Source organism: Lycium ferocissimum, chromosome 11 (genome assembly GCF_029784015.1).
Source record: "Lycium ferocissimum isolate CSIRO_LF1 chromosome 11, AGI_CSIRO_Lferr_CH_V1, whole genome shotgun sequence".
Taxonomy (NCBI): Eukaryota; Viridiplantae; Streptophyta; class Magnoliopsida; order Solanales; family Solanaceae; genus Lycium; species Lycium ferocissimum.
The window spans coordinates 40801522-40828392 of NC_081352.1; the positions used below are offsets into that span (position 1 = coordinate 40801522).

General features: G+C 35.1%; 2 protein-coding genes across 4 annotated transcripts; one reads left to right on the forward strand and one right to left on the reverse strand.

The window, feature by feature from the left end:
- Window positions 1-8073: 8073 nt before the first annotated feature.
- LOC132038342 (cytochrome P450 CYP72A219-like) lies at window positions 8074-15504 on the reverse strand. The gene is made up of 6 exons (XM_059429021.1): window positions 15051-15504; window positions 11786-12001; window positions 11163-11412; window positions 10599-10983; window positions 9590-9955; window positions 8074-8595 (listed from the first exon to the last, which is right to left on the reverse strand). The coding sequence occupies exons 1-6, from the start codon at window positions 15346-15348 to the stop codon at window positions 8074-8076; spliced, it is 2037 nt and encodes a 678-aa protein (XP_059285004.1). The 5' UTR covers window positions 15349-15504.
- Window positions 15505-21323: 5819 nt separating this feature from the next.
- LOC132036330 (protein PATRONUS 2-like) lies at window positions 21324-24617 on the forward strand. Of its 3 annotated transcripts, none has more exons than XM_059426651.1 (5): window positions 21324-21462; window positions 22632-22724; window positions 23047-23331; window positions 24092-24135; window positions 24244-24617. In XM_059426651.1, the coding sequence occupies exons 2-5, from the start codon at window positions 22658-22660 to the stop codon at window positions 24427-24429; spliced, it is 582 nt and encodes a 193-aa protein (XP_059282634.1). In that variant the 5' UTR covers window positions 21324-21462; window positions 22632-22657; the 3' UTR covers window positions 24430-24617. The 3 variants fall into 3 exon arrangements, with proteins under 3 accessions (XP_059282634.1, XP_059282637.1, XP_059282635.1); XM_059426654.1 differs by having other exon boundaries at window positions 23050-23331; XM_059426652.1 differs by lacking the exon at window positions 21324-21462 and adding an exon at window positions 21627-21645.
- The last annotated feature ends 2254 nt before the right edge of the window (window positions 24618-26871 follow it).

The following is a 26871-nucleotide window of genomic DNA, read 5'->3' on the forward strand; positions in this document are numbered from 1 at the left end:
CAAAGTGAAGTAAGGTGGAAGAAGAGTAGTTGTTGGCATATAAGGTAAGAAATCATCTTTCCTAGATGTATTTGAGTTATCCGAGTCGTATCTACATTGCTAGAAGAAAGAAATACGAAAGTTATATCGGAAATCGGATAAATTGTTATTGTTATCATGTGTGCTATTTGGTGATTATTATGAGTTATTTTGTCGACTGGAATATCATGGGGATTGACTGTAGTTGTAGTTGTTTTTGTTACTATTATACTATGTATATACGAAAATAAAGAAGTGTATACAAGCGTTGGTATACGAATGTATATTGGGCTGTGTTGGAAGCGATTTAAGTATGGATTTGATTCTATTTATTATTGTTATTGGTATTGTGATCGATATTTTGGCTAAGTTGGAATCTCAAGGATTAATAAGTTTTTAGGGAAGATGCTGCTCGAATATCGTTAGATTCCTAAGTAATTAAGGATTGGTTTGGAAGAGTATCTTAATCTGATTATTGGCATATTTGGTATTGTTTGTAGATTGGTGATGCCCGAGACCTAAGTTATGGTTAGCTTGAGAAGTGACAAGGTATGTAAGGCAAACCTTTCTTCCTTTGGCATGATTCTTGTTGTTATTCATTCTATATGTACTCCATATGATTCCATTCTTAGACGAGTAAGGTCTAAATGTTTCTTGTGATGGCTTATTGATATTGTACTCTCATTCTATTCCGAACGGAACACCCATAAGGTGACAAGTTGAGTTGTGTATATGGTTTTACTAATGATTTCGAGGAAATGAGTTTTATACTAAAGGAAACATAAAGTTTGATTTTCAAAACCACTCCGAAGGGGATGCGACATTTTACTACTTCATTTCATTTACGATTTATGTTTACATTCCATAGTATCATCCCTTTGTATTGATATGATCATTTATTCTTTGGGTAGGGAAATAAGAGGAAATTGAGTAGAATATAAGTAGTAAGAATTTCATAACAATTCTACCCTCAAACCTGGAAGTATGTCCTCTTAAGTCTAGTGAGATACAAATTTGATAACTTCTTATGAAAGACTAAGGCTAATAACTGGATTGTGATGAATTGATTAGTGACTTATGATATGAATTGAAATTGATATTTGTGGATTGAGTTTGTGTTGATATGATGTTGATATTAAGCGAAAATTCTGCCCGGAAGGGCCATCATTATTAAGCCGTGGCTTCGCCCGAAGGGCCATCATTATTATGCGGAAGCGGCTGTCCGGAAGGACTATTGTGATACTAGCCGAAGCGGCTGTCGAAGGACCATTCTATTAACATATCGGAAGCCGGCATGTGTGTGTTGGAGTGCATTATTTACTTAAAGATTGTTTTGAGACTTCGTGTGCACATTTATGTTTCTTCCAATGAAAAGGTCTGGTATTGAGTTAGATTGTGATTTCTTCTCTTCTAATTCAAATTATGATTATGATTTGTTACCACTTTACATACTCGGTACATTGTCCGTAATGACGTCCTTTTGCCTCGGGGACCGCGTTCATAAAAATTCCCTTCCAGGAGTTAAGTGTATAGCTAGGATGCTTGGACGTCGGCCCGAGATTGGCAAGTTCCACCTCATTACGGTCTTTGGCCGAGTCATGTATAGATATGTATTATTATGGGTATGTCAGGGCCCTGTACTGACTCATAATGTTCAGTTTACTTCTTAGAGACTTCTGCAGACAGTTCCTGTGGATAGTGCGTCGAGATGTCGACAAAGTGATGTCAGTTGAGTCATTTGTGGATTTTAAAAGAATATGTATTTTAGATGATTTCAATTGGTTTAAAGTACTTATTTGATTGAAAGTTTTCATAATCGTTATAAAGATAATGATTTGTATTTGGAAAAGTTTTATGTTCTTAAAAGTTTTTGAAATGACAGGTTTTGATAGAGTGAATGTTTAAGGGTTCGCTCGACTCTGATGAGAGTCGAGTGCCCGTCATGCCCTCCTATTGTTAGGGTGTGACAGATACCTTGTCATAAGCCTTAGCCATGTCAAGTTTCATAACTATGTTTCCATATCTGTTGTTTTTCTTAATGTCCTGGTCCAGCTCTTGAGTGAGTAAACTATTCTTTGTGATCAGTCTGCCTTTGATGAAACCATTCTTATTTTGAGAAATAAACTTAGGCAAGATGTTGGTAAGCCTATTGGAAATAACCTTTGAAAGGATTGTCACACCTCGAACTTGGGCCTGGGCGTAACACGGCACCCGGTGCCTAACTGCATGTGATCGAGCGAACCAACTGGCTGGCTGAATCAACATATGATATCAAAACATAACTGATTTATAAAATAAAACTAACACATGCTGATTAATGCGGAAGTCCGACCGAAATATCATAACGTATGAAATACTTAGACAATCTGAAAATATCTGAAAGTAGCCAACATGGCTAAACCAAAACAACTGAGTATAACTGCCAACAAGGCTAACATAACAAATATCTGACTGTCTGGACTGTGTCTATGAAGCCTCTAAGAATACTGAATAATATAGTTGTCTAAAAACTGAAATAACTGGATAGCTGACAACGCCCCGAAGGAATCTGGGGCTCACCAATAGCTTATACGTGCACTCCTAAACAACTGAGTCGTCAACCTGTATATCGTTTCCTGCATCGCCAGATGCAGGCCCCCAAATAATAAAAAGGGACATCAACACATTTGAATTGTATTGGTAAGTAAAGCAACTGAAGCAATAAAGTACTAAAACTGATAACTGATACTGTAAACTGTGATAGCAAAGGAAGTAGAGATATGAATACTCCTTGCTCTTTATCTGAATCATCTGTTTTATCTATGTTTGTATATGTGGGGCCTCAGCCCAATAATAAATGCACGCTATGGCCTCGGCCTAGTAGTGCGTTAGTCAATGGCCTCGACCAAGTATACGCATACATAAGACTGTGCCCGTGGGCAAAATCACATATGTTCAATTATGGTTAATTAATGAAGACTGAGACCATAACAATAATGTACATTACTGAACTGAACTGAAAACATTGACTGATTCTGAGCATACTGAATTTCTAGACTGAGACTCATGTGGTAATAATACATAAGTCTATAAAGATTACGTGCCGAGTTCATGATATTGAAATTGACAACCATGAACGATTTCAGAATCGCAACCCTAGAAGATAACGGTTCTACAACGTATCATGAAACTAGGGCTAAATTGTATTCTGAGTCAAATTACTGACAAGTGTGAAGAATGAGGTGTAGGGAGAATCATGAACATTCCCTAACGTAGATAGTTAGCCTCACATACTTGTATATGCTCTAAGTCTTGTAACTACTGGTCTGAAATTGAGAAGAACCCCAAAAGCCTAAGTCTTGAACCCTTAAATGGGTTTTCTTGAAAACCCTAGGTTAAGAACATTAAATTCATGCTTAATGTTCGTAATCTTATGTTAGAATTCACTTGGGATAATTAGAATTGACTTACCTTGATGTTCTTGGTGATGGATGAGAGGAACAGGTCGTTCTAGGGTCTAGGGACTTGTAAAAATAAAAATTAGGACTGAAACCCGGTATTTATAGGTTTTGGTGCGGGTTGGGAAATACGGACCAGAATACGGTGCGTATTCTGAATTACGGTCCGTAAACTTGGACCGTAATTTAACATATTTCAAAACAGAAACACTACTTTATTTTTCTCCTCAAATACATCCATAATTTATGGGCTGTATACCAAAATACGATCAGTTTTTAACAATAGAATTTTCCCAAGACAAATTCTAGAATGCACAGTGATTTTTGGATGCCACTTTACGATTTGAAATACGGGCCGTATACTGAAATATAGTCCATATTCTGGGGCGTAAATTCCCATCTGACAACTGCAGAGGAATTTCCAATTCCCACATTCTTTATTTGATTTTCTAAGTCTAGAATCATGGTCAAAGCTTAAGTTAAAGGTCTGAGGTGTTACAAGGATCTTCTTTGGAAAAGTTGCTCAAATTGACGGGCCTCAGTTGAGAAAAGTTGCTTGGAGAATCTAGTTTAGGCAGTAGAATTAGACAGGTGTGTGTATAAAACTTGGTGAGTTTGCCCCCTCTAAAGAAATCCTTGACCATGTTGTGTACATTTTCTTTGATGATTTCCCAAGTAGCTTGATAAAATTTGCCATTATATCCATCAGGACCCGGATCACTATCAGGATCTAGAGAAATAATATCCTGATAAATTTCCTCAAGTCTGGGAATACTAGCAAGGATCTCATTATCCTTTGTGTTCACCACTCTCTCAAGGTTATCCAAAATCTTGAAATCTATCTGTTCATCAGGCTGGGAAAAAAGATTGTTGAAATGTCTAATGGTAGCTCGAGCTATTCTTTCATCCCCCTGGACCCGGTCATCTTTCTCATCCTTAATCCTATGTATATGAGCTTTCTTCCTTTTATATCCTATGTATATGTCTAATTCCTTTTATTGTCACCCTTTTCTTGCCATTTAATTTTGGCTTTCTGTCTTAGCAAAGAAGATTCTTTGTTAAGCTAGAGGATTTGCTCAGCATACTTGGAATGAAGAAATCTTATGTTCTGATAATTGTTTTGAGAAGAGTACAGAGCTTCAGCATTGTACAGAGCTTCAGCATTTTTCACTTACTCTTCCAACTCCTTCACCTTATCAAACACATGGCCAATTATTGTTTCTTGAGCACTGACTAAGACAATTGCTTAGTCTTTTAAGTTTTTGTTGAAGAATCCACATGGGGTTGCCTCTAATTTCAGCTTGTCAAAATTCTCTCACAGTGTCCATGAAGTCCTCTTGCTCAGTCCAAAAATTGAGAAACTTGAAATGTTTAATCTTTGGAGGTTCAACTGTGCCACATTTCATCAACAAAAATCTGTGATCTGACCTAGTTCTTGGTAAATGTCTGATATTGACAATAGGAAACTTCAGAGACTAGCAGTCATTATATATTACCCTGTCTAGCCTCATAAGAATCCTCTTCCTCAATTTTCTAGCATTAATCCTGGTGAACTTGTCCCCAGTATAACTAGCATCCATCATGTTGCAGTCCTCCATATATTTCACAAAATCTAGACTCCTACTAACTCTGTGCTGTCTTCCCCCTTGCTTCTCATCTACTTCCATAATAATATTAAAACCTCCCAAAATAGTCCAAGCTTTATTAATGTGACTATTAAGGGTTCTAATATTTTCCCATAATCTTTGCCTCTTCTTGGATGTAGTCTTAGCATAAACAATAGTCACAAAGAAGGATCATTGTTGCTACTCTGTTGAACTTCTAAAGATAGTTGTTGTCAATGATCACTAACGACATTACAAGTGAAGTCAGCATCCCAAAACCACAATATCTTCCCATTTTTATTAGACACGGCATTAGCAAATCACAACTTTCCTCTGTAGTTCTGAATCTTGGTTTTGTTGATAATGGCATTATGTACAAATGGTTCTTGAAGTGCGACAAAAGTGACTTTGCGAATGTGAATGATCTTCTTGAGTCTGTCAAAAGCCCCCTTCCCTTGGAGCTTACCCTCCTTATATTCCATATGATTGTATTAATCATAAGGAACATATCATTGTTGCTTCTTTAATCCCCTTCCCTTGCCTCTTGTGATCACAGCAGGGGTTGAAGTACTATGCCGTGAAGTGACTAAAATACCCCTAAACTTGGCACGAATTGTAACTTCAGTCCCTGAACTATTGCCACACTTAAAAACACCCCTGATCTTGACTAAATGGATTTTAATTCACCCCCGCGTAGACATGCCACGACAAGTGGAATGCACTCGCCGTCCACTTGGCATTTTCATCCTATGTGTCCTCCACAAAGATAAATTGTTTTTTAAAAAAATGTAAAACTGATTATTTTTTATTAAAAAATGGTAAAACTGATTTTTTTTTTTTTGTATAAAAATATGGAACAATGGAATATTTATTTGAAATCTGGAAAATTTGATTTAAAAAAATAACTGAAAAACTAGAGTTTTAATTAAAATATCTGTAAAAAATAGATTTAAAAAAAAAATGAAAACTTCATATTTTTTTTAAAAGTGTCCTAAAAAATCTAGATTTTCATGATTCTTTTAAGACACTTCTTTAAAAAAGAACTAGAAAACAGTGGATTAAAACTGGAGTTTTATACAAATATGGAAAAATTGATTTTTTTTTAAAATGTGGAAAGCCCATTTTAAAAAAAAAAAAATCCCGAAAAATTAGATTATTTTTTAAATCTAGAAAAAAATTATCAGTTTTCCACTTTATTCTTAAAAAAATCAGTATTCCATATTTTAAAAAAGTCCATATTTTTAATCAAAAATCAATTTTCTAGATTTTTTTTAAAAAATTACGGGTTTCGCACATTTTTTTTTAAAAAAAATTCAGTTTTCAAGATTTAAAAAGTTTCAAATTTTTTAATAAAAAATCCAGTCCAGATTTATTTTTAAAAAATAGGTTTTCCACATTTAAAAAAAAATAGTTTTTTCTCTTTTAAAAATATATATACTTTTTGATGAATTTTCCAAAATTGATTTTCTTAAAAAAAAAAAAAAAAAACTGATGTGGAGCCTCCGACGCGCCTAAAAGTGTTTGTACACACTTGCTGTGCCATATGGCAATGCGGGGGTGAATTAAACAGTTAGCCAAGATTAGGGGTGTTTTAAGTGTGACAATAGTTCAGGGACTAAAGTTGTAATTCGTGCCAAGTTTAGGGGTGTTTTAGTCACTTAATTATTGTTCTTTCCCTTTGGAATTTCAGTTCCTCTAGGGGATAAACTCGCCTTTTCAACAACTTCCTTGAACTGATTTTCGACTTCTGATATCACTATAGGCTCAGGAGCAAAAACATTAATAAGGCTGTCAGCCACTTCCTCATAAGATAAACTATCTTTCTGGGACTACTCTGCTATCTTGTGATCTTTGGATTGGCCTTCATTATCATCCTCCTTCTTATAGTTGCTTGAATCTGTTACTGATTTTCCAGGAGATTCATCATTCTGCTCCTTGTGCATTATTCTCCTTTGGTTCTCTCCTGGATCAACGTCTTCTGAGATGGTGTCGGTGTCTTGCCATTTTTCTTTCTCATCTTCAAACTGTCCAGTATCATCAGCAATACTTTGGAAAATATTATGAATCTTGATTGGAGGATTGATGGGAACACTAATATTTTGAGTATTACCCTCCTCATTGTCATTGGTAGTAATGACCACCATTGTTTTCAAAAGCTGCATTTCCTTTGAATTCTCATGCTGCTCATCATTTGCTGGACTTGCCCTCTCTATTTGCTTGTTATTCTCATTTCCTTTTCCATTCATTTGATTCTCTCCTTCTACTGAAGGTGTAGACTGCTCTTCAGTTCCAGTTTGATTACCCTTGTGTTCATTATTGTTGTTGGTGTCTTGAGGCTGATCCATAATTTTCTCCCCAAGGTTTTCATCCCTCTTCTCTCACTCTTTGCTTGTTCTCCTTATTTTTTTTAGTTCCTTTTCCATTGTTCCTCAAAACTTTCAAAGCATTTCTCCTTCTTCTTTGTTTTCTTTTTCCCCTGTGTTTCTCACCCTTGGTCTTAACAACTTGTACATCAGCTGCTGCTTCTTCAACCTGTCTATTATCTTGTACTTCTACAACCTTGCCCTCCTCCTCAACATCATTATCCCTACTTGTCTTAGCTTGCTCAGTATTTTCATGATTAGTCTCTTCTTTTCTAGCCTCTTTCTTCTTATTAGAAAATCGACAATGAGCTAAAGAATGTCCTAATTTTTTGCAATGAGTACAAAATTTGTAACACTCTCATATTCAAGCTTTTGGTAGAATCCCTTTAGAGAATGAGATTCATCCTCCATTCCCACCCATATTTTATCAAGAAGAGGTTTAGTTAAGTCTCGTACCTTAGCTAAACCTGGTCGACTTCTACTGAATGTAGCAAGATCCATATTAAGAGGATTCCCAACTGGTTCCAGAATTTGTCTCACATAGTGCCATGTGTGACAATGAAAAGGGAGTTTAGGAAGAAGTACCAAAATTGGCACCATGGGTGAGTCTTCCTCTAGTTTGAAATCCGGATGCCACATTTGGAGCCACATCTAGACCCCATTGATATCGACTAATCTCCTGAAGTATGTTCTTTTGCAATCGTCTTCATTGGTAAAATCAATGAAAACCGAGTTGTGATCATAAGCCCCAATAACAACAGTCTCTTTCACTGTGACTTTCTTGGAGAAAGCAGCTCGTGTGACTTCAATCTTTGGCCGACCTCTCACAAATTTTCCAATTAGGGTAAATTTACACTCTTTAGCCATGATTCCATAGTAGTCTTTGGATTTGAAGATAACAGTACGAACTCCGTTGTGATTGGTTCTTCTAGTCTTAACGGATGGATAACCATATCGATTGCCCCGCGGTGGAATTGATGGTGGTGTCACAATCGCATTCGCGTAAGAAGGTTTCTGTGCAATTTCCTCCGTAAATGTAGTCGCCCCTGTGGTATGGGCCTGTTCCCCCACCAGACGCGCTGTATTAGGGCTGCCAGGAGGCTCCATAAGGCAGCGTGTGGGATTCACACGGCTGGACTTTTGAGAGAGAAATTTAACGTTGTATTTTTCGTACTATAGTGCAACAAGTCGAAAAATACTATCTCAATTTATGTGACACATTTTTATTTTTAGTAAGTCCTAAAAAGAATGCCATATATCTATATATAAAAATAATTTAATATTAACTTGAGTATGAAACATGAACACCCAATAATTAGGTATGAAACTCGCACAACAGTGATTGTTTAGGCTAGATTTTAACCTATTCACTCAAAAATAAAATCACATACACTATTACTTGGAAATTTTTGGAGTAGCTTTTGGGCGATGTTCACGTAGTATGTCATATTCCTCCGGGGGATATTTTAATATGAGTTCATGGTAGTTTAAGGAGGTTCTGTTAAAACCCAATAATTTATGTATGAAACTCGCAAAACAAGGATAATAGTTAGCTTAAGGGAATTTTAAACTATTCATTCAACTGTTTTCTTTTGAAGTGGAAAATGAACACCTACCAAGGACAAATATATACAGGCCAAAGAAAACAAGGAAATAGCACATAAGAAGAAAACAAGGAAGTAGCACATAAGAAACATTGCAGTAGTTGTTTTGGTTGATTCCTATAACCAAAACTTTAAGAAGTTGAATCTTATGGTACAAAACTTTAAGAAGTTGAATCTTTTTCTCCGCCAAGCGGCTATTTTATATGAAGTTCATCAGAGAATACTATGAATAAGAGTATTTTTCTGGATATTCCTCGTTGAACATCTACTAATTAATACTAAGTTCGCATCATTATCACAAACACTTCACACGACTAGATGGATGTAACGTTATAAAAAGCTAAACAAATACATTATACACCCACTAAAGAAAAGGAAAAAACATTAAGAAGCGAACAATTTTGATAATGTTAACCAAACTGCAACTAATGTTTAAATTTGAAGCATGACTTCAGCCATCACGAGACAATTTAGCATCGATTATTTGAATGATGCATGGAGATTAATACAATGCCAGCGATGTGAAATATCAATTTAAAGTTTGCGCATAAGCAGAGGAGCACCATAGCGTGTGCACAAGATGGTGATAGTTCAAAGGAGAATTTTTGTAGTACCATTGCTATTGCCATTTTTGCTTCCATCATTGCAAAGTTTTGTCCGATGCAAACACGGGGTCCCCAGCTAAATGGGATAAATGAGACCTTTCCATTTGTTGCCTTTGACCCTCCTTCACTGAATCTTTCTGGTTTGAATTCCTTTGCGTCTTCACCCCATATCTCCTTATCATAATGTACTAGGATTGCGGGTATAACAAGTACCACTCCGGCCGGTAGATTTAGCTCTCCCAATTTCACTTCTTCTTGAATCCTTCTACCAAATACTGGAAATGGGGGGAATAGCCTTAACGTCTCGTACAAGATCATCGTTACCTAAGGAAAAGTAGTGCATAAGTTGGCAGTAGAATGAGAATGTTTGGGTAAAGCTTTGACAATCGTATAAGAATTTTTGGTGTAATATACGCGTCTCATAAACACCAAAAGTGCTTATAACCCAAAATTAGCCAAAAGCCATAAGTTGATTAACCCGGATTTATGGTTTTTTTTAAGCACTTTTGTCCACAACTTTTAAGTACTACTTTATCCCTAATATATTTTGAAATCCAGTAAATACCTTCTCAAAAAAAAAAAAAAAAAAAAAAAACGACTAACTCCTCCGTTCCATTTTCGTCTTTCGTCCTTCTTTTAAATATACTTTTTCATTTATATCTTTTGTAAATAGCTCTGAGGGTGTTTTAGTCATTTTAAACACAAATCCTTATGGGCTCTTCTTTACCAAACATATTAGTTGTTTGTGCTTCTACCAAAACACGTAACTGTGTATTTGCAAAATCTAATTCTAACACATAAAAATGGTTTTCAATGCTTAATGTGTATCAACTACTCTCGATTAGTTAAGCCAATCAGGCTCTTAGTTCACTTCTTCTCAACTTCGGCAGTCCTATAGGATCACTATATTGAGGACAAACATACTCATGAAAAGATTGGAAGAATGGAACTTGTGAAAAGTACTTACAATTTTCAAGCGATTTAGTCCTTCCAAATCTGGTTTATCATTTCCAAAGACCTGCAACACCTCCTCTCTGGCACGTACTTGCCACTCCAGATGTAAGCACAGCAAAATCATTGTCCATACGGGCAACACTGAAGTTGTCTCTTGTCCAGCAAAATAGAATAGTTTGCACTCGTCTACCACTTCTGATATAGTCATTCCAAAATCTTTTCTACCATGAAGTTCAATTTCTTTCAAATTGGATTCAAGTAATATGCCCAATAAGTCATCTTTACTAGTCTCCCCTCGTTCCATTGCCCTCAATCTTTTGTCAATGATACGCCTAATTGTCGTTTGAATTTCCTTTTCGATTTCCAGCATTCTTTTGTTTCTTTTAGTAGGCAAGAACCTACATTGACAAATTAATTCAAACAAGAAAAGTCTTTTAGTAGAGAGGCCGAGCACATTTTCTTTTGTATTGGAATAATTTGTTAAGGGCCATATTTTTCATATTTAATGACAGAGAGATTTGCAAGCGCAAAAGGAAAGTTTTGAACGTGGAAATGTGATGTACATAAATTATTGTACCTTGATCCTGGTATATAAATTGAACGTGCTTTTTCCATTACATACTCAGCTTGTTCTTTCTGAAGTTCAAATACTGTTCTTCCTTCTTCATAGCTACTCCCAAATGCTGTGCGAGAAATGACTTCACTAGTCATTATTTGAAGGTCAGGCCACACATCGAGCTCGAACGATGTTTCATTTGGAACAATGTCCTCCCATTTGCTTAGCATTTCACTACAGCTCAGATAAAATGCTGGCAGCATATGCTGTACAAAAAAATGAAAAAACGAGCAAGTGCTTGTTATAAATGGATAACTTAATGTTAAGGTATCTCAATATGCAATCTTAAGTCAAAGGCATGTGAAATTTACCATGTTCTTTAAATTTGTTACTCCCTCAAATTCAATTTAATGTCTTACTTTCTTTTTTAGCTATTTAAAAAAGGACGTCGCTTTCTATATTTAGTAATTCTTTGATTCCATATCCAATTACAAGATTCAAAAGAATTTTGGTACATTATGATTATGCACATCTTTAGTTTAAGACCACAAGATTCAAAAGTCTTCCTTATTTTCTTAAAATCCGCGCACAGTCAAACTAAGACATGTAAAATATAATGGAGGGAGCAAAAAAGTGTAACCTTTACTTCTCGATATGGAAGGCAGGATTGATGATTTTCCTGTGTTTGGCCCATTTGTCTCCCTCAATATTTGCAAGACCTTGAACCAATAACTTGGTCAATGGATTGGGATGAGTTCGCTTTAGATACACATAATTCTTTGTGAAAATCTCCTTTACATGTTCAGGATCTGTGATCAACACCAATGGGTCTGGGCCTAGCCAGATGAAAGAACTTTTACCTACGAGTAATCACTTTTGGGTTAGAAAAAATCTAAAATCTCGAGTTTTCGCTAAGCCTTATTGCAATTTGCAAGTGAAACTAGGTCATATCAAAAAAAAAATTTGTTAAGACTATTAGCATACTCCTTGTTCCATTTTATATGACACTCTTTCCTTCTTTTTTTTTAAGTATGTTACCTTTCTATATTTGAAAAATCTTTACATTCAAACTTTCCACTTTACCCTTTATGAAATGCTCTCATAGCCATAGAAACATCATGGCATATTTAAAACCACAAGTTCCAATGGTACTACCAAATGTCATTTTTTGCTTTCTCAAGCATGCATCTAGTCATATATTGCTATGTCAAACGAAACGTTGCAAAATCTAAAAGTACAAGCATGTTACGATTAGAGACTTCAGTGAAAAGTGTTGGCAACGTTCAAGCAACCTACAGGGAAACATATGCAAGAAAGAAAAGTCAAGAAATTTGTAGTGGATAATCAAAGAAGATTAATAGGTTGAAGATCTCCAAACTATACAGGGAACTTACTTCTCATCCTTTATTAACCTTGTGAACAGAAAACATCTCTAAATTAGGCAATATACATCTTACAGTTCCTCTAATGTTAAAAACTAATGGTTGTGCAACCATACGTGCACTGTACGTGAAGTCTCTCAAACTCACTACAACTGGAAACATCCATTACGACCTACGAACTAAGCTCTCTCACTTCTCTCAATCCTGAAGAACTTGAAAAATTTAAGGCTTTTATTGGTCTTCTTTTGCCCTGTCAAATCTTTTGCAGTTTCTCAACTAATAGGAATTATATGCTATCTGAATCGCAAAATAATAGAATCATCAACATATAAATCTAAAGCCAATCAATCGACTCAATTAGGCATTTTCCAGCAAGGAATTCCAACAACAAAATCACTAATGAAAGCAAATAAAGGAATAGACATTTCACTACTAAATTAAACAGTTCATTTAGGCATTTTACAAAACAGGTAATATGCATTTCACAACTCACTATTTTGAATCAAACAGCTCATTCAGACAAAGTGTTTACAATGAAATCAATGATAAAGTGTTCTATTAGACACTTCCAGCTCAAATTTTTTTTCTTTTAATTCATTACATAGATAAATTAATCGTTTTAAAATACTTTACTTCATTTAATTATATGCATTAGGCTCAATAAGTCATAAAACCTCAGGCCTATTTGGCTTACACATATAATAAAAGGAGGTGAATTTTTTTATGTGGTTCACTTAGATATGTAAAAGGAGCTTGAGAAGACTCGCAAAAACTTTTCCAAAATTTGAGTCTAAAATGTCTAATAAGAACACTTTATTATGTACTCAAGTGTTTAATTGAAACAAAGCGTAGTCCGAGTGTGTAAGTGAAATTTTCAAGCAAATTTAAAGGGTTCTCGATTTATTTTACCCCTTTTGTTATATTTATAAAGGATGTAATTTAAATATGGGGTATAATTTAAGAATGATTTTCAACAAACGAACTCTTGAACATTGAGTCGATGGTTATTCAAAACACAATGTCAACTTCTCAAATATATAAGTAGTATTGAAGTATTGGGAGGAGCTCCTATTCTTGAAGTTGGAATATTATTATATGACTCAAAAAATTAAAATTTCAGCTAGCACATGAATGTGTAAGAGAAACAGTGACCGACACCTCATTGAAAATGTATATATTTATTTGTTTACAGCTGTATTAGAAATCTCCATCTCAATCATAATGAATACTTACTATTTGTTGCAAAGATTAATCTTTTAGGGAAAATCACGGTCAAACACCATTTCATCATTTAATTTGTAAAACATGTACACAATGTATATGTAGTGTATACTTTATATTAAATATACATATATTATACATATCAATACATTTAATATACACAGCTATACACACAATATACAACAGAAGTGTATAGATAGTGTATACAATCCTGCCATATTAATAAACTAATTGACCGAAGGATATATGTACGTAAGTTTCCCCCTCTTTTTTTTTTTTTTTTTTTTTTAATCACTACTCTATTCATTGTCCATCTCTTCCAATTATCTTTTTCACCATACCTTCTTCACTTACCACCATTGCTCAACTTCCATCCCATGCCATTAGTACTTGCGGCCACCTTCATCACTAGCTATTACCACCACACAATTACTACTCCCTCTGTCTCAATTTATATGGCACTTTTCGCTTCCCGAGATTCAAACGGCATGAAATTTGATCAATATTTTAAGATGTATTTTTTCACCAAATTGATATGAGAAAAGTTGCAACTTATAGTACTTTTCACATAGTTTTCAAATATATAAATTTTAATGTTAAAATATTGAGTTAACCTAATCCAATTTAGCTTCAAAGTTTAGTCAAATTGACTCCCAAAAAACGAAAAGTGCCACATAAATTGGGACGGAGGGAGAATTAAAATTATTTTCACGGTAGTTATCACTCAATAGCCATCATATGGTAGCAACTACTGCAAAAACACTACCAATCACAGAGAACTATGATCACCTTACCACCATCATAGGCAATTCTTTACTGCTAGTTTTTAGAGTGTTTCATCAAACAAACAATTTTTGTAACACCATTTCATTTAAAATTTTAGTAGACATATTCAAATGCTACAAGCAACAAGACGTGTTAATTATCCCAATAATATTTTAATAATCAGATATGATTCAGACATCTTTTAGTTTCTTTATTTTTTTCAGGTACACAATGTGAGTATGCTAAGGCACTCAAAAAAGAAAAAGAATTGTAAAATTAGGGACTACATAAAGAACAAAATTAGTTTTAAAAAAAAAAGGCAGTCCGGTGTACAAAGCATCTCACATTAGCAGAGTTCGGACCGTATCTTAAGGGTGTGATGTGGACAGCCTAACCCAATATAAGTATTAGTGACTACTTCCACGACTCGAACCCGTAACCTATAGATCACACGGAATTAACTTTATAGTTGCTCCGAGACTCCCCTTCAAAGAACAAAATTAGTAAGTTAAAAAAAGAAAAAAGGAAAAGAGAGACATACCATTTTTGTTGATGGCGTTAAGGAAAATGGGGATGAGCCTTTGAGCTATATCATCAGTGAATTTGATGGGCTTAGACTTTGCTTCAATGACACTTTTTGTTAGCTCCTTCGAATCTCCATACAGTAACTTGTATGGATTTCCCTTAAGACCACTTTGTCTTAAGTATTTCTCCACTTTCTTTGGTTTAAACCATGCCCAATTCAACACTTTCCATGTATATACCAATAAAATTGCAACACATATTGTTGCTATCACGTTGCTTAACATCTCCATTTTCAGAAGTGATAAGTACTCCATTTGAGGCTTCTTTCAGCTGCTTCCTCTTAATTACGTGTATACAGTACAACAATGAGACGAAGTCAACGGAATCTTTCTTGCTAATGTAAGTTGGGGGTGTGTGTATTTTAATTCATTCGTGGGATAGATAAGATCCATTTATCCTTAATTTGAGGTTTCGAGTACTAAATTATCAGTGTTTCCTTCCTTTAATGAGTCTTATAAAATACAATTCGGATTAGTCGGCGTCTAACATGAATATTTTACCTCGGGTGGGAATTTTTTTTTTTTTTTTTCAAAAAAAAAAAAGTTATAACCGTTCTTACTATGCTTGTTTAGTAGGGAAATCTTTAGTAGTTTAATTGACTCACTAGCTACTTGTATATTCACCTAGTGGTTGAGGATTTTGTTCCCACCTTATAATTATCTCATCCTTATTTCCCTTCCCCTCTCCCCTATATATAGTTTGAAAAAAATTATAAAATATGTGCTTGTTTCAATCTCCTTCCAATTAAATCGTCAAGTCTTCCTACTTCTCTATTATTACAATCAGATCCAAAAATTGAGAAATTAATCAAAATGGACTGATTTGAATCATGACTATAGAACCTATTCTATATCACTATATATATTTTTTTCATAATTTTGTCCGGCCAAGCCCAGTCTTGCTGTACACAGTTAATGTTTAATGTTTGGCCATTATATTTGTATCATCTTCGTTATTGTCCAACCTTTTCGCAATAGTTTTAAATTCATCTTTTGCACTAATGATTTGAAAAAATCAAACTAAGAAAGGACATCAGCTTATAAGTTAAAACCAAGTTATGGAATAACTATTGTTTAAATTACTCTTTCGCTTATAAAAAGAAAACTAAATTAGACTAGTTGTGTGATTGTGTCCTCTCTTGATTCCATCAAAATATGCTAGTTAGAGCTCTTTAGAGAAATGACGAGTATATAATTACGCTACATTTTGAAGCGAAGTTTAACAAAGGTTATGAATGACTAATTTTGCAATATTCATAACCTTTTTAAAAATAAAACTAATTCCTGAGGTCTTGACCACTGCTAATTTTCTAAGAAATTTATAAAAATTGATTAAATCCTCAATTTGCAGAGGTTAAACTGCTGGAAATTGGTTACGACGAAGCCTATTGTAGGAGTTCTGGAATAGAGTAGAGTGAGATTTAGAATATTTAGGAAATAAAAAGAACTTCGAGTTAAATTTTTTGCCAATAAACTACATGCATCTTTTATGATATATAAAGGTTAAGACACAAATGAAGAGAGACCTATACATAGGCCAAAGAAAACAAGAAAGTACATAGAGAACTTAAGAAACATAGCAGTAGTTGTTTTAGTTGATTTTATATATGGACAAACCTACCGAACATAGAAGTTCATCAGAAGATACCTATGAATGAACCTATTCTTCTGGATATTCCATCTTAAAGTTTGCGCATAAGCAGAGGAGCACCATACTGAGGATGAATAGTCACGACTGCAAATGGAGCATGTGCATAAGATGGAGATAGTTCAAAAGAGAAGCGTTGAAGTATCATAGTTATTGCCATTTTTGCTTCGCACATTGCAAAGTTTGGTCCAATGCAAATTCAAGGTCCCCCGCCAAATGGGATAAATGAGAATTGTCCTTTTGTTGCCTCTGACACTCCTTCACTGAATCTTTCTGGTTGGAATTCCTTTTCGTCTTCACCCCATATTTCCTTATCATAATGTACTAAGATTGCGGGTATAATGAGTACCACTCCAGCTAGTAGATATAGGTCCCCCAGTTTCATTTCTTCGTTATTCCTTCTACCAAATGTTGGTAACGGGGGGAATAGCCTTAACGTCTCGTACAAGATCATGGTCACCTGTGAAAAAAGTATCGCACAAGTTGGCAGTAGAATAGAGGGTGTTTTGGATTTGACAAGCTTATAAGTATTTCTTGGCTAATATACGCGTTAAGTAAATACTTAATATATTTTTTAATCCAGTAGATACCATTTTTTAAATAATCGTGGTGTCCGGGCCAACTTGCGTGCATCTCAACTAATTCCACGAGATACCTGCCACCTCCCACCAACAACAGGTATAAGATAGCTATGTCCACCAAGGCTAGGACAAATGGGAAGAAATCACCTAGTATTTTTATCTCTGTTAGAATTTGAACCTGAGACCTCGCGATTCTCAACCCACTTCATTAACTACTAGGCCACACCCTTGGGTGCTAATCCAGTAGATATCCTCTTCCCAAAACAAAACGACCAACTCCCTCTCCTTCTATTTCCGTCATTCGTCCTTCTCCTTGTAAAAATGCTTTTTAATTGATGTTTTCTATAAATAACTTTAAGGGCATTTTAACCATTCAACAAAAATGGTTATGAATACTTCTTTACCGAACAAGCAGGAGGTAGCAGAGTTCTACTGCAATCTTGCACGCACTGATAACTCAACCCTAACATGCTCTGTGAATGAGGCAGTGTTTGAATTGAATGAAGAAATACTTGGGGGGATTTTTGGAGTTCCCACAGATGGAGTAAAAACAGTTGGAGGAAAGGCTTCTGATGGGTTCAAAAGTATGATAGTAAGGACTGAGGGTTCAGTGACAACCGAGACACTATTCAAGAAGCTACTCAAGGGCCAATATCAGCTTTTGTTTAAGTTTGTAAACAAAGTGGTGCTTCCAAGGACTAAGGGCAGGTGCGCTGCTTCCATCCCGGACCTGGTCCTTTAGAGCTATTAACCAGTTTCACTTCCGTTAGCTTACCCGCTATAATGATTGAACACATGATTAAGGTGGAAAATGCTAGAGAAGGCAAGCATGGTCTGCCATAGGGTTCTTCCTGACTAAAGTCTTCAATCACTTCAAGATACCAAGAGGTAAGGCCACCAAAGGAGATTGCAAGCGGATGTTCACAATGTCCACACTGGAGGAATGTGAATGCGTGCTAAGGAAGGATAGAATGGGTAACAAATCCACTATCTCCAGCTTGATTGAAGCCTAAGAAAAGGTTACTGCGGGTACACCTACAAGCTGAGAATACCTTGCTCAAAGCTCAATTGGTAAAGTAAGCAGGAGAACCTGGTCCAAATAATGAACCGGTAGTGGCGTTACAGGCTGAGAATGCCAGATTAAAGCAAAAGAATAAGGAGCTACGAGATCACATAGTCAAAGATCAAAGGGTACGCCAATGACCGAATTGATCTGATCCTCCAAGCCCTCAAGAAAAATTGATCTGTCCCAGCTTTCCTATGCTTGCTCTTTCAACTCATCTTCTTTCCTCTCAAACACTCTCCCGATTACTCCTTCTCCTAATGACATTGGTACTCATTGCAATTGGTTAATTTTCTTTTATGCTGTTCAGATTACTGATTGATCCTATTGTTTTTATAATTTGTTATTTTCGGCAATTTACTCTAAATATTCAATGCTTGCATGTTATATGCTTTGCTGCTCCTAATTATGTGCATTATGTGTTGGCCGTGTGGCTCTTTGTTTATGCCGCTAAACTTCTTTTTACTTGTCCTGTCTTGTGTTCCTCTTTTCGATGATGCTAAAAGGGGGAAAAGAAAAGAATATAGATGTGATATAGATATGTTCCTCTTAATGACAAGTGGCTTAATAACAAATGGTAGAGGAAAATTATATAAAGAAGTTGACAGGTAATGTGTAAGGGGAGTAAGAGAGAAGAACCTCAGATAATGATATGGTTGCTATTCCTTGAAGAACAAGTGGGATCTGGTTCTCAAGGGGAACATCACTTACAAGTATGTCTGGTTCTCAGGGGGAACATTAGTTCAAAGTTTGTCTTCATAAACAAAGGGAAAACCGATAAGTTATGCTGTGATTTTTATTGTTTTGATGATTTGACAAATATGTATAAAGAACCAGATACACTAGCAGGGGGGATATAGTTGTCTAGTTATTGCAGACTTGTGATATCATGAAAGACCATGTAAGGGATCAAATCTCTGTCCGTACAAAGGTCAACATTACAGCTGTAAAGCTGCTGGCACATCAACAACAGTACAACAACGCAACAGTAGAGTTACTGCGTCTTGACCAATGGTCCAAGGTTTATGACTTGTTACTCTCACCTTGCTTCTCCTCTTATATACACAACATATCCCAAGGGAAACATCATTCTTGCACATCCAAAAATTGTTCGGATCTTAAGTGCAAGTCTCCACCTTTCAAGGTGTGTTCAAGAACAAGGCTTCAACAGATCCAGAAAATGTGTTAAGTCCTAAGAGTGTTAAGTCTTTCGTTATTTTGTTCTATAACTTGTAAACCTACTCTTCTCAAAAGGAAGTTGTTTTGTAGGTAGCTTAAATTCTCAGAAGGAGTTGTTGTAGGTAGTTTGCCTCTTCAAGCTTTTGAGTGGTACACTTGTCTAGAAGTAGTCAAGGTGTATTAGTTTGTTTGGCTAGAGGTAGTCAAATCTTATTAAGTGCTTGGCTAGAGGTAGTCAAGAGTTGCTTACAATAGGGTTATTATAAGGGTGAGGGATTAAGCAGGTTAATTCCTAGGTTACGATAAGTATGTAATACGAAAGTTGCTCGGTGTAAGGGAGTTGAAATCTGCGTGTCGTGGTTTTTAATCCCTTGAGCAAGGAGTTTTTCATGCGAATATTCTGTGTCATTTACTTTGTGCACTGCATAAGGAAACTGGTAGATGATCAGGTCCCTTCATACATTATTTGGTGGACGCATAGCTTTTAACAACTAGGCTCGACGATGTCCACTCTTATGCACTTCCTAACAGCATTCGTCTGTTTGCATATTGGGCCAGTAACGAGAAAACATTTTTATTAATCTATTCATTTCACTTTTATATACATGATTTTGGGTACAAAAGTCAAACCCTTTTTAGTATTAATTCAAACAGAATAGTCAAGTTTTTCTTTTGAAATACTACTAAGAGCCTGTTTGGATTGGCTTATAAGTTGCTTATAAGCTGTTTTTAGCTTTTTTGAGTGTTTGGCTGGCCAGCTTAAAGCCATTTTATGGTTAAAATAAGCCTAAAAAAATAATTGGGCCTGTTTGGCTTTGGCTTGGTGTAAAAAAAAACTTATAGCGAAAACAACTTATAAGCCAAAAAAAATAAGTTGGCCTACCCCAATTTTTTTTTTTTTTTTGGCCTATAAGCTGTATAAGCTGTTTCCAGCTTATAAGCTGCTTTTTTCAAGCCCATCCAAACAGGCTCTAAGTCATACTAATGATTAACGACTTAAAATACTTAAAAATTATTCGAAAAAGTCACAGTAAAAAAAATTGCTTTTAGTATTAATTCTATCAGATAAAGTAATACATAATATTAACCTCCCCCCCCCCCCCCCCGCCCCTCCCGTCCCAATTTATGTGGCACTTTTCGCTTTTCGAGAGTCAATTTGACTAAACTTTAAAGCTAAATTGGATTAGATTAACTCAATATTTTAACATAATTTTATACATTTGAAAACTACCTGAAAAGTACTATAAGTTGCAACTTTTCTCATATCAATTTGGTGAAAAAATACATTTAAATGTTGGTCAAAGTTCATGCAGTTTGAACCTCGGAAAATGAAAAGTGCCACATAATTTGGGACAGAGGGAGTATATTTTTTTGGTTGATAAATTCCGGGCAATTTGCAGGATTACCCTTCGCTGGGGGTGGTCTTTAATCTTTACCCCTCAAAATGGTGGTCTTTAAATTTTGACGGGCAAGATTGCAAGTTCGAGTCTAATTAAATTACGCAGTAATTTTTGAAAGGCTTAATAAATTCTGCCCGCGAATATTTTTTTTTTATCTGAGCTGGGGTTCGAATCCATAACCTCGGAGTGTTAGGCGAGGAATATAAATTAAAGATTACCAATTTGAAGGGCAAAAATTAAAGACCACCCCAAATGAAGGGCAATCCGCGCAAAAAAAAGATAAATTCCATGGTGACCACGTGAGTCATTAAATCTGTTAATTCGCTTTTTGGCCCAATTCTAATTTTGGAAATGAAGCCCAAAGATGGAATCTTCGAATTGGGCTTCAACTTCCAATTAAAGATCGGGTTCATTTTAGCGCTGCAATTTCCCAAATTTGAATTGTATTCATCTCCAGCCTTTGCCCTAATTGACACCACTACCAGGCGAAATCGAATTGTAAGTTTCGTGTAATTTTCTACTTGAATTATGTTATACCTTGTCAAGACGATTAATACATGTTGCACTTTTCTATAAGTAAAATCTATATATTTTCCTAAATTAACTCTTTTGTTTTTTCTATTGCGAACTAACTGGCCCAAATGCTGCATTTCATCATTCAATACTTATTTCAATATTCTGGTATTTGAAATTAGGGAATAACTTTTGTTTTAAATACTCATTCTGCGTTTGCACTTTGAAACAAACATTTCCTTTGATTGTAATCTCTTCTTAAATCTAGTTGTGTGTTTAGGTAAAATTGGACTCCACATACATTGGGACAGATGAAATTTGCAATTCTTCTTTGTTTTTTATGTGATAATGAATCTGAAGTTGTTGAGTGTACTCATTTTGCCTTTTGGGTTATCATAATTCATAATCAATTTTTTGAGAAACAGATATTATGGAAGAAGGGGACAAACATATTAATGCCATGAAAATGTTTTTTTTTTTTTTTTTTTTTAAGGGCAAAGGTGCAAATATACCCCCGTTAAAAAAGTGGGGTGTATATACCCTTGCCGTTGCAAAATGGTGCAATATACCCTTTTCGCTAACGGATTTTTTTTTTTTAAAAATCATTTGACTTATTTTTCAATTAAAAAAATGCCATGTCGCTTTAAAAAAAAGTCTGCCCATTTTTTTTGAGTAGACATATTTTTCTAATGCCACATGGTAAAAAATTTTCTAGTGGGTCGGGTCTAGTTTGTTTAAAGAAATATCTCCGTAGCTTTTTAAGAAAATAAGTCTACCCATTTTTTTAAAGAACCAGACCCCACCCACCAGAAATTTTTTTTATCATGTGGCTTTAGAAAAATATGTCTACTCAAAAAAAATGGATAGACTTTTTTTTAAGGTCACGTGGTATTTTTTTTAATTAAAAAATAAACTAAATGACTTTTAAAAAAAAATTGTCAGCAAAAATGGTATATTTGCACCATTTTGTAACGGCAAGAGTATACTTACACCACTTTTATAACGGGGGTATATTTGCTCTAAATCGCAAAGTTAAGGGGTATATTGGCACCTTTTTTTAATATTGCGAGTTATCAGCCCTTCGAAAGTAAATGTTAATTTCAATTCGTTTACTGAGTATTTCTGCTTTGTATGGGAACACTGTAATGTTGCAGGCATCATTTGATCGAGAGCTGTCATTATGGCGAAGAATCTCATCCAGAGGCCTTTAATCTTTCAAGATGAAAACTCAGACATATACCTCAAAAGTACGATTTAGTTTAGTTTTTTTTTTTTTCATTTTTGGCCAGTCGGCCAAAATTAATTACAGGTGCTAGCCAAATTGTACAAAACATATACACTGATCATATATATAATATGTTTATTATACGTATATTTAGGTATATTTGTACTTAATATACAAAACATATACATTTTCCAGCTATTGTTTTTGAGACAGGTCCAAAAATGTAATTATTTATCCATTTTTGTCTTGTCCAAGATACTGATGCCAAAATTTTACCTGTCTATCTGGAAGATTTGTTAAGCTATGCAGCTATGCTTAGGGGTTATTTCATTTTTTTTTTGTAGAAGGTTTGATAACTGGAAAATCAAAGAGTGGTAAACCAGAAGCAGTTATTAAGAAAGGTACGGCGGGGCTTAAAAGACGTAATGCCCTCAATGACATCACGAACAAGTCGAATGCCATTCCTGAAGAAGCAACAAGGAAAAAGAGTTCACAGAAGGAGCTTAAAGTTCCAAGTGAGTTTAACATTGCAGAGGAGACATTTCAACATGATCACAAAAAATGCATAGAGGCACAAAGATCAGCAATGACGCGAAAACATTTCTTGGAATCAGTTCTGCCTGGATGTGGTAAACTTCTTCTTTCTTGTGGGATGTGTATTCTGTGGTTTCCAATAAGTCCGTTTGATTAATTTGGTCCTTCAGTCTGTTCCAATCACCTGCTGGAATAGATTCAATGCGGCCCAATTTTTTCCTTTTCAGTTTCTTCTTGAGCTCTAATCAAATGATTGAATTCAACCTTTTTGTGTTAAACTCGTTGAAATTTATTGTCATATTCTTGCTAATAGTTATCGTTCGATATTTATGCATAAAATCTTAAAAAGGTTTTTGGATAGCATAACAAATAAACAAATAAATAAGAAGGATCTCATTAATCTTCATCTTTCTTCAGTATTTCGTTTTTCCCCAAAACTAAAAACCAAAAGACTGAACTTTGAGAAATGAATGCCAATACCCAAAAGAGAACCAATTTTTTTAGTTTGATCAGTTATTTTTTCCAAGGTTAAAACTAACTAGTGACACAGCCCCTAATCATTTTTATAGTTCTGCAGCTGCATATTGTTATTGATATTACTTTCAAGTTTTGATTCTTCAGATTTTTTTTGTTTGGGTTGTAATTGCTCCATTTTTTGGAAAAAAAATAGTTATTGGATTCAGAAAATTAGTATTGCATTGGTGCACTATGATTGTCGCCGCTATTTTCTTTATACATTTTTTGCTCTGGTTGCTCCTCTTTCACATGTAAATACAGTTAAACGGTACATTTATCATGCTTTGTATCCAATTAGATACTTGAGGAAAACCTTAAAGCACATTTTTCCTGCTGCAGATTCAGCTTCTCCTATTGACATACCAAAAACAGAAACTGGAATGGTGAGTCTAGTACTTCATTCTTCTATATTTTCACATGCATAGTGTGGTCTGGAAGGAGCAATCTGAAAGTACTAGTGATTTCATACTACTTTCTTTTTGCCTCCGCAGAGTGACAAAGGAATTGATAGCCCACACTGCTACCCTATGCTAGAAGAATTGCCTATGTCAGAGTTCTCTTGGTTGAAATCTTCATGGAAGTCTCCTCCAAAGAAGAGGGATTCTCCACCCTCCTCTCCTTTTGAGTTGGAGTTTGAGCCGGTTGAATTTACATTGAAGGAAGTAAAAGATTGCTGAAATGGCCAGTGAGCTGCTCTATTAGGTTAATGACATGTACATGATATTAGGTAATTAACATTCTGAATGTGGCACTGGTGATTCAGTAGTTTTGGAGTATATTTAATCATTCAGTTTATCACTAACTGTGGGGCGGAATATTTAATCATTCAGTTTATCACTAACTGTGGGGCGGACTTGTCTTTCTACTTCTAAGAAATTCGTTTGTGCTAATGCAAGGGAATTGGTTATGCTTGGTGGTTGTTGTAGGTTGTGTGAGTTTGTAATCTGAAATGACATTAGTCGTGTGTGAATTCATGATGATTTGCCATGGTTTGTGCCCTATAAATGGTCACAAATGAAGGACCGTTACAAAAATATTTCGGAGGGAAGTGCCACATCCTATGGTTATCAAATAGATTCAAGTGAAACTAAATCGACCTGGTTGCCATATTTGGATTGGAAAAAGGGGCAACCCAATGCATGAAGCTTTTTGTGTTCACACATGGTCCGGGGAAGGGCCACGCCAAGGAGGTGTAATGTAGGCAGGCTATCTTGGCAAAAGTATCAGGGACTGATTCTACAATTCGAACCCGTGACCTATACTACTAGACTACTTAAGACCTCCCTCATTTTTGAGTTCTCAAAAATTACCAGTTTCACTGCTTTGGGTGCAGAGCACTTGGTACTTTTGGGTTCAATGGGTTGTATATTAATACAGATCAATTAGCTCGTGTGCATGATATATCCTCTTTCTCCCTAATTAGGACCCCATGAATTCCTCACAATTCAACAAATCTTCACCATTTTCTATTTCATAGCCAACAATAATATCTACACCATGGTCTAGTTGCATTCCACCATATCCAATGAAGACACCCCTGCATGATTTAAAAGAGGAAAAAAATAATTATAAATGAGTATGGTAGTTTTAAGTAGAAACACAAAGCATCGTGTGCTTGCAGATTAGGCATACTAAAATTACATTAACTGGTTGAATGTTCATGAGCTAATTAATTCACTTATCTTACTTCTCCCCTTTGCAACTTTTTCTAATATATATCTTCAACCTTCTTTGAGGCCTCTCCTAAATTTCAGATAAGTCTCCATTTTTACCCATTAATCATTAATTATGTATTTAGAAGCAAAATCAACTATAAATCTCCTAAGGACAAATGCTAAACCAACCCCAATCTCATTTTGGACGGTAATTTCGTGGAAAATTTAATTTCGCAATTATTTGCGTTCGGGGTTTTTGTTTTCCTTGCCCTAATTTGATCTATGTGATCCTGTATATCATGATTATACGCAGATCCATATGTATTTACTTCTTTGTAATGATCGATACACCTATAAAGTCATACTCTTTTTGATCTAATGGTATTTTAAAGACTATGATATTGTTGATTTGTTAAAAACCAAAAGAGGATAATTTCATAGATTTACCCCTATGTTCACTCTCTAACACTAATCTCGCTTTTGGTTTACGATATTACGTCTAACTTTCTTATTTTTAATTTCTTTGTAAAAATTATTTTAAGCTATTTAACGTTATCACAGTCTTACAAATTTGTTCTTTCCTACCCTATTTTAATTAAATAATTAATTAAATCCCTTTGAAAATTTAAAAAAGAAATAAAACTAAACTTCACATTCCCATCGTTAGAATCTATAATCCGTGTAATTATCCATGCATTGCTGGCATAATTTGACGTAGTGATTGAAAAATAGTTGTCTTTACTCTCTCCCTAACACACCAAGACCCTATTCTAGATCTATGGCGAAGATTCTCATGGAACCCCTAATGTTTCTTTTACCCCTATTTAATTATTGAATGAACTCTAACCGAATAAATTATGGGGAAAACATCACTGAATACCCTAAAATATAAAATATTTATCCGTCCATGTCCCCCCCCCCCCCCCAAATTATTTCGCTTCTACCCCCACCGGTTAGAAATATTTACCTGACACACCCCTCGGCCAAACTCCTTCCTCCGTGATATCATCGCAGTATATTTATATATCACGACGGTATTACGGAGGACTAAGAGAAGGACTGAAACAGTCCTCCATGATACCATCTCATTGTATTTATATACCATGATGGTACCGTAGTCCCCGAGGAAGTGTCTCGTTCAAGGATCAGCTTGTCTCGAGGAAGAGTCTACGTGAAGGAGTGAGCGGTCTTCGTGATACCATCACGGTATATTTATATGAGACGATAGTATCATAGAGATTTTTTTTTTAGAAAAATGTGTCATTTTTAATAAATGAACATGATCATTCATAATACCATCTATGATACAAGAACGGATACGCGGAAATGAGAAATTAAGAAGATAAACAAAAGGATAAGAAAAGATAGATAATTTGACACAACCTAAGATTCAATTTAGCAACCAAAGTTATATAAAACTAAGACCTCTAAATTATCATCAGAAAAGAAACACCAAATTCTTAA

Excerpts from the sequence above, each read along its gene's own strand:
- LOC132036330 (XM_059426651.1), top strand. The coding sequence starts at position 22,658 with ATGGCGAAGAATCTCATCCAGAGGCCTTTAATCTTTCAAGATGAAAAC. Across the intron at positions 22,725-23,046 it reads CTCAGACATATACCTCAAAA|AAGGTTTGATAACTGGAAAA; the intron begins GTACGATTTAGT and ends TTTTTTTTGTAG. Across the intron at positions 23,332-24,091 it reads ATCAGTTCTGCCTGGATGTG|ATTCAGCTTCTCCTATTGAC; the intron begins GTAAACTTCTTC and ends TTCCTGCTGCAG.
- LOC132038342 (XM_059429021.1), bottom strand. The coding sequence starts at position 15,348 with ATGGAGTACTTATCACTTCTGAAAATGGAGATGTTAAGCAACGTGATA. Across the intron at positions 10,984-11,162 it reads ATTTATATACCAGGATCAAG|GTTCTTGCCTACTAAAAGAA; the intron begins GTACAATAATTT and ends TTGTCAATGTAG. Across the intron at positions 8,596-9,589 it reads CATCTTGTGCACACGCTATG|TACGAAAAATACAACGTTAA; the intron begins GTGCTCCTCTGC and ends GTTGCACTATAG.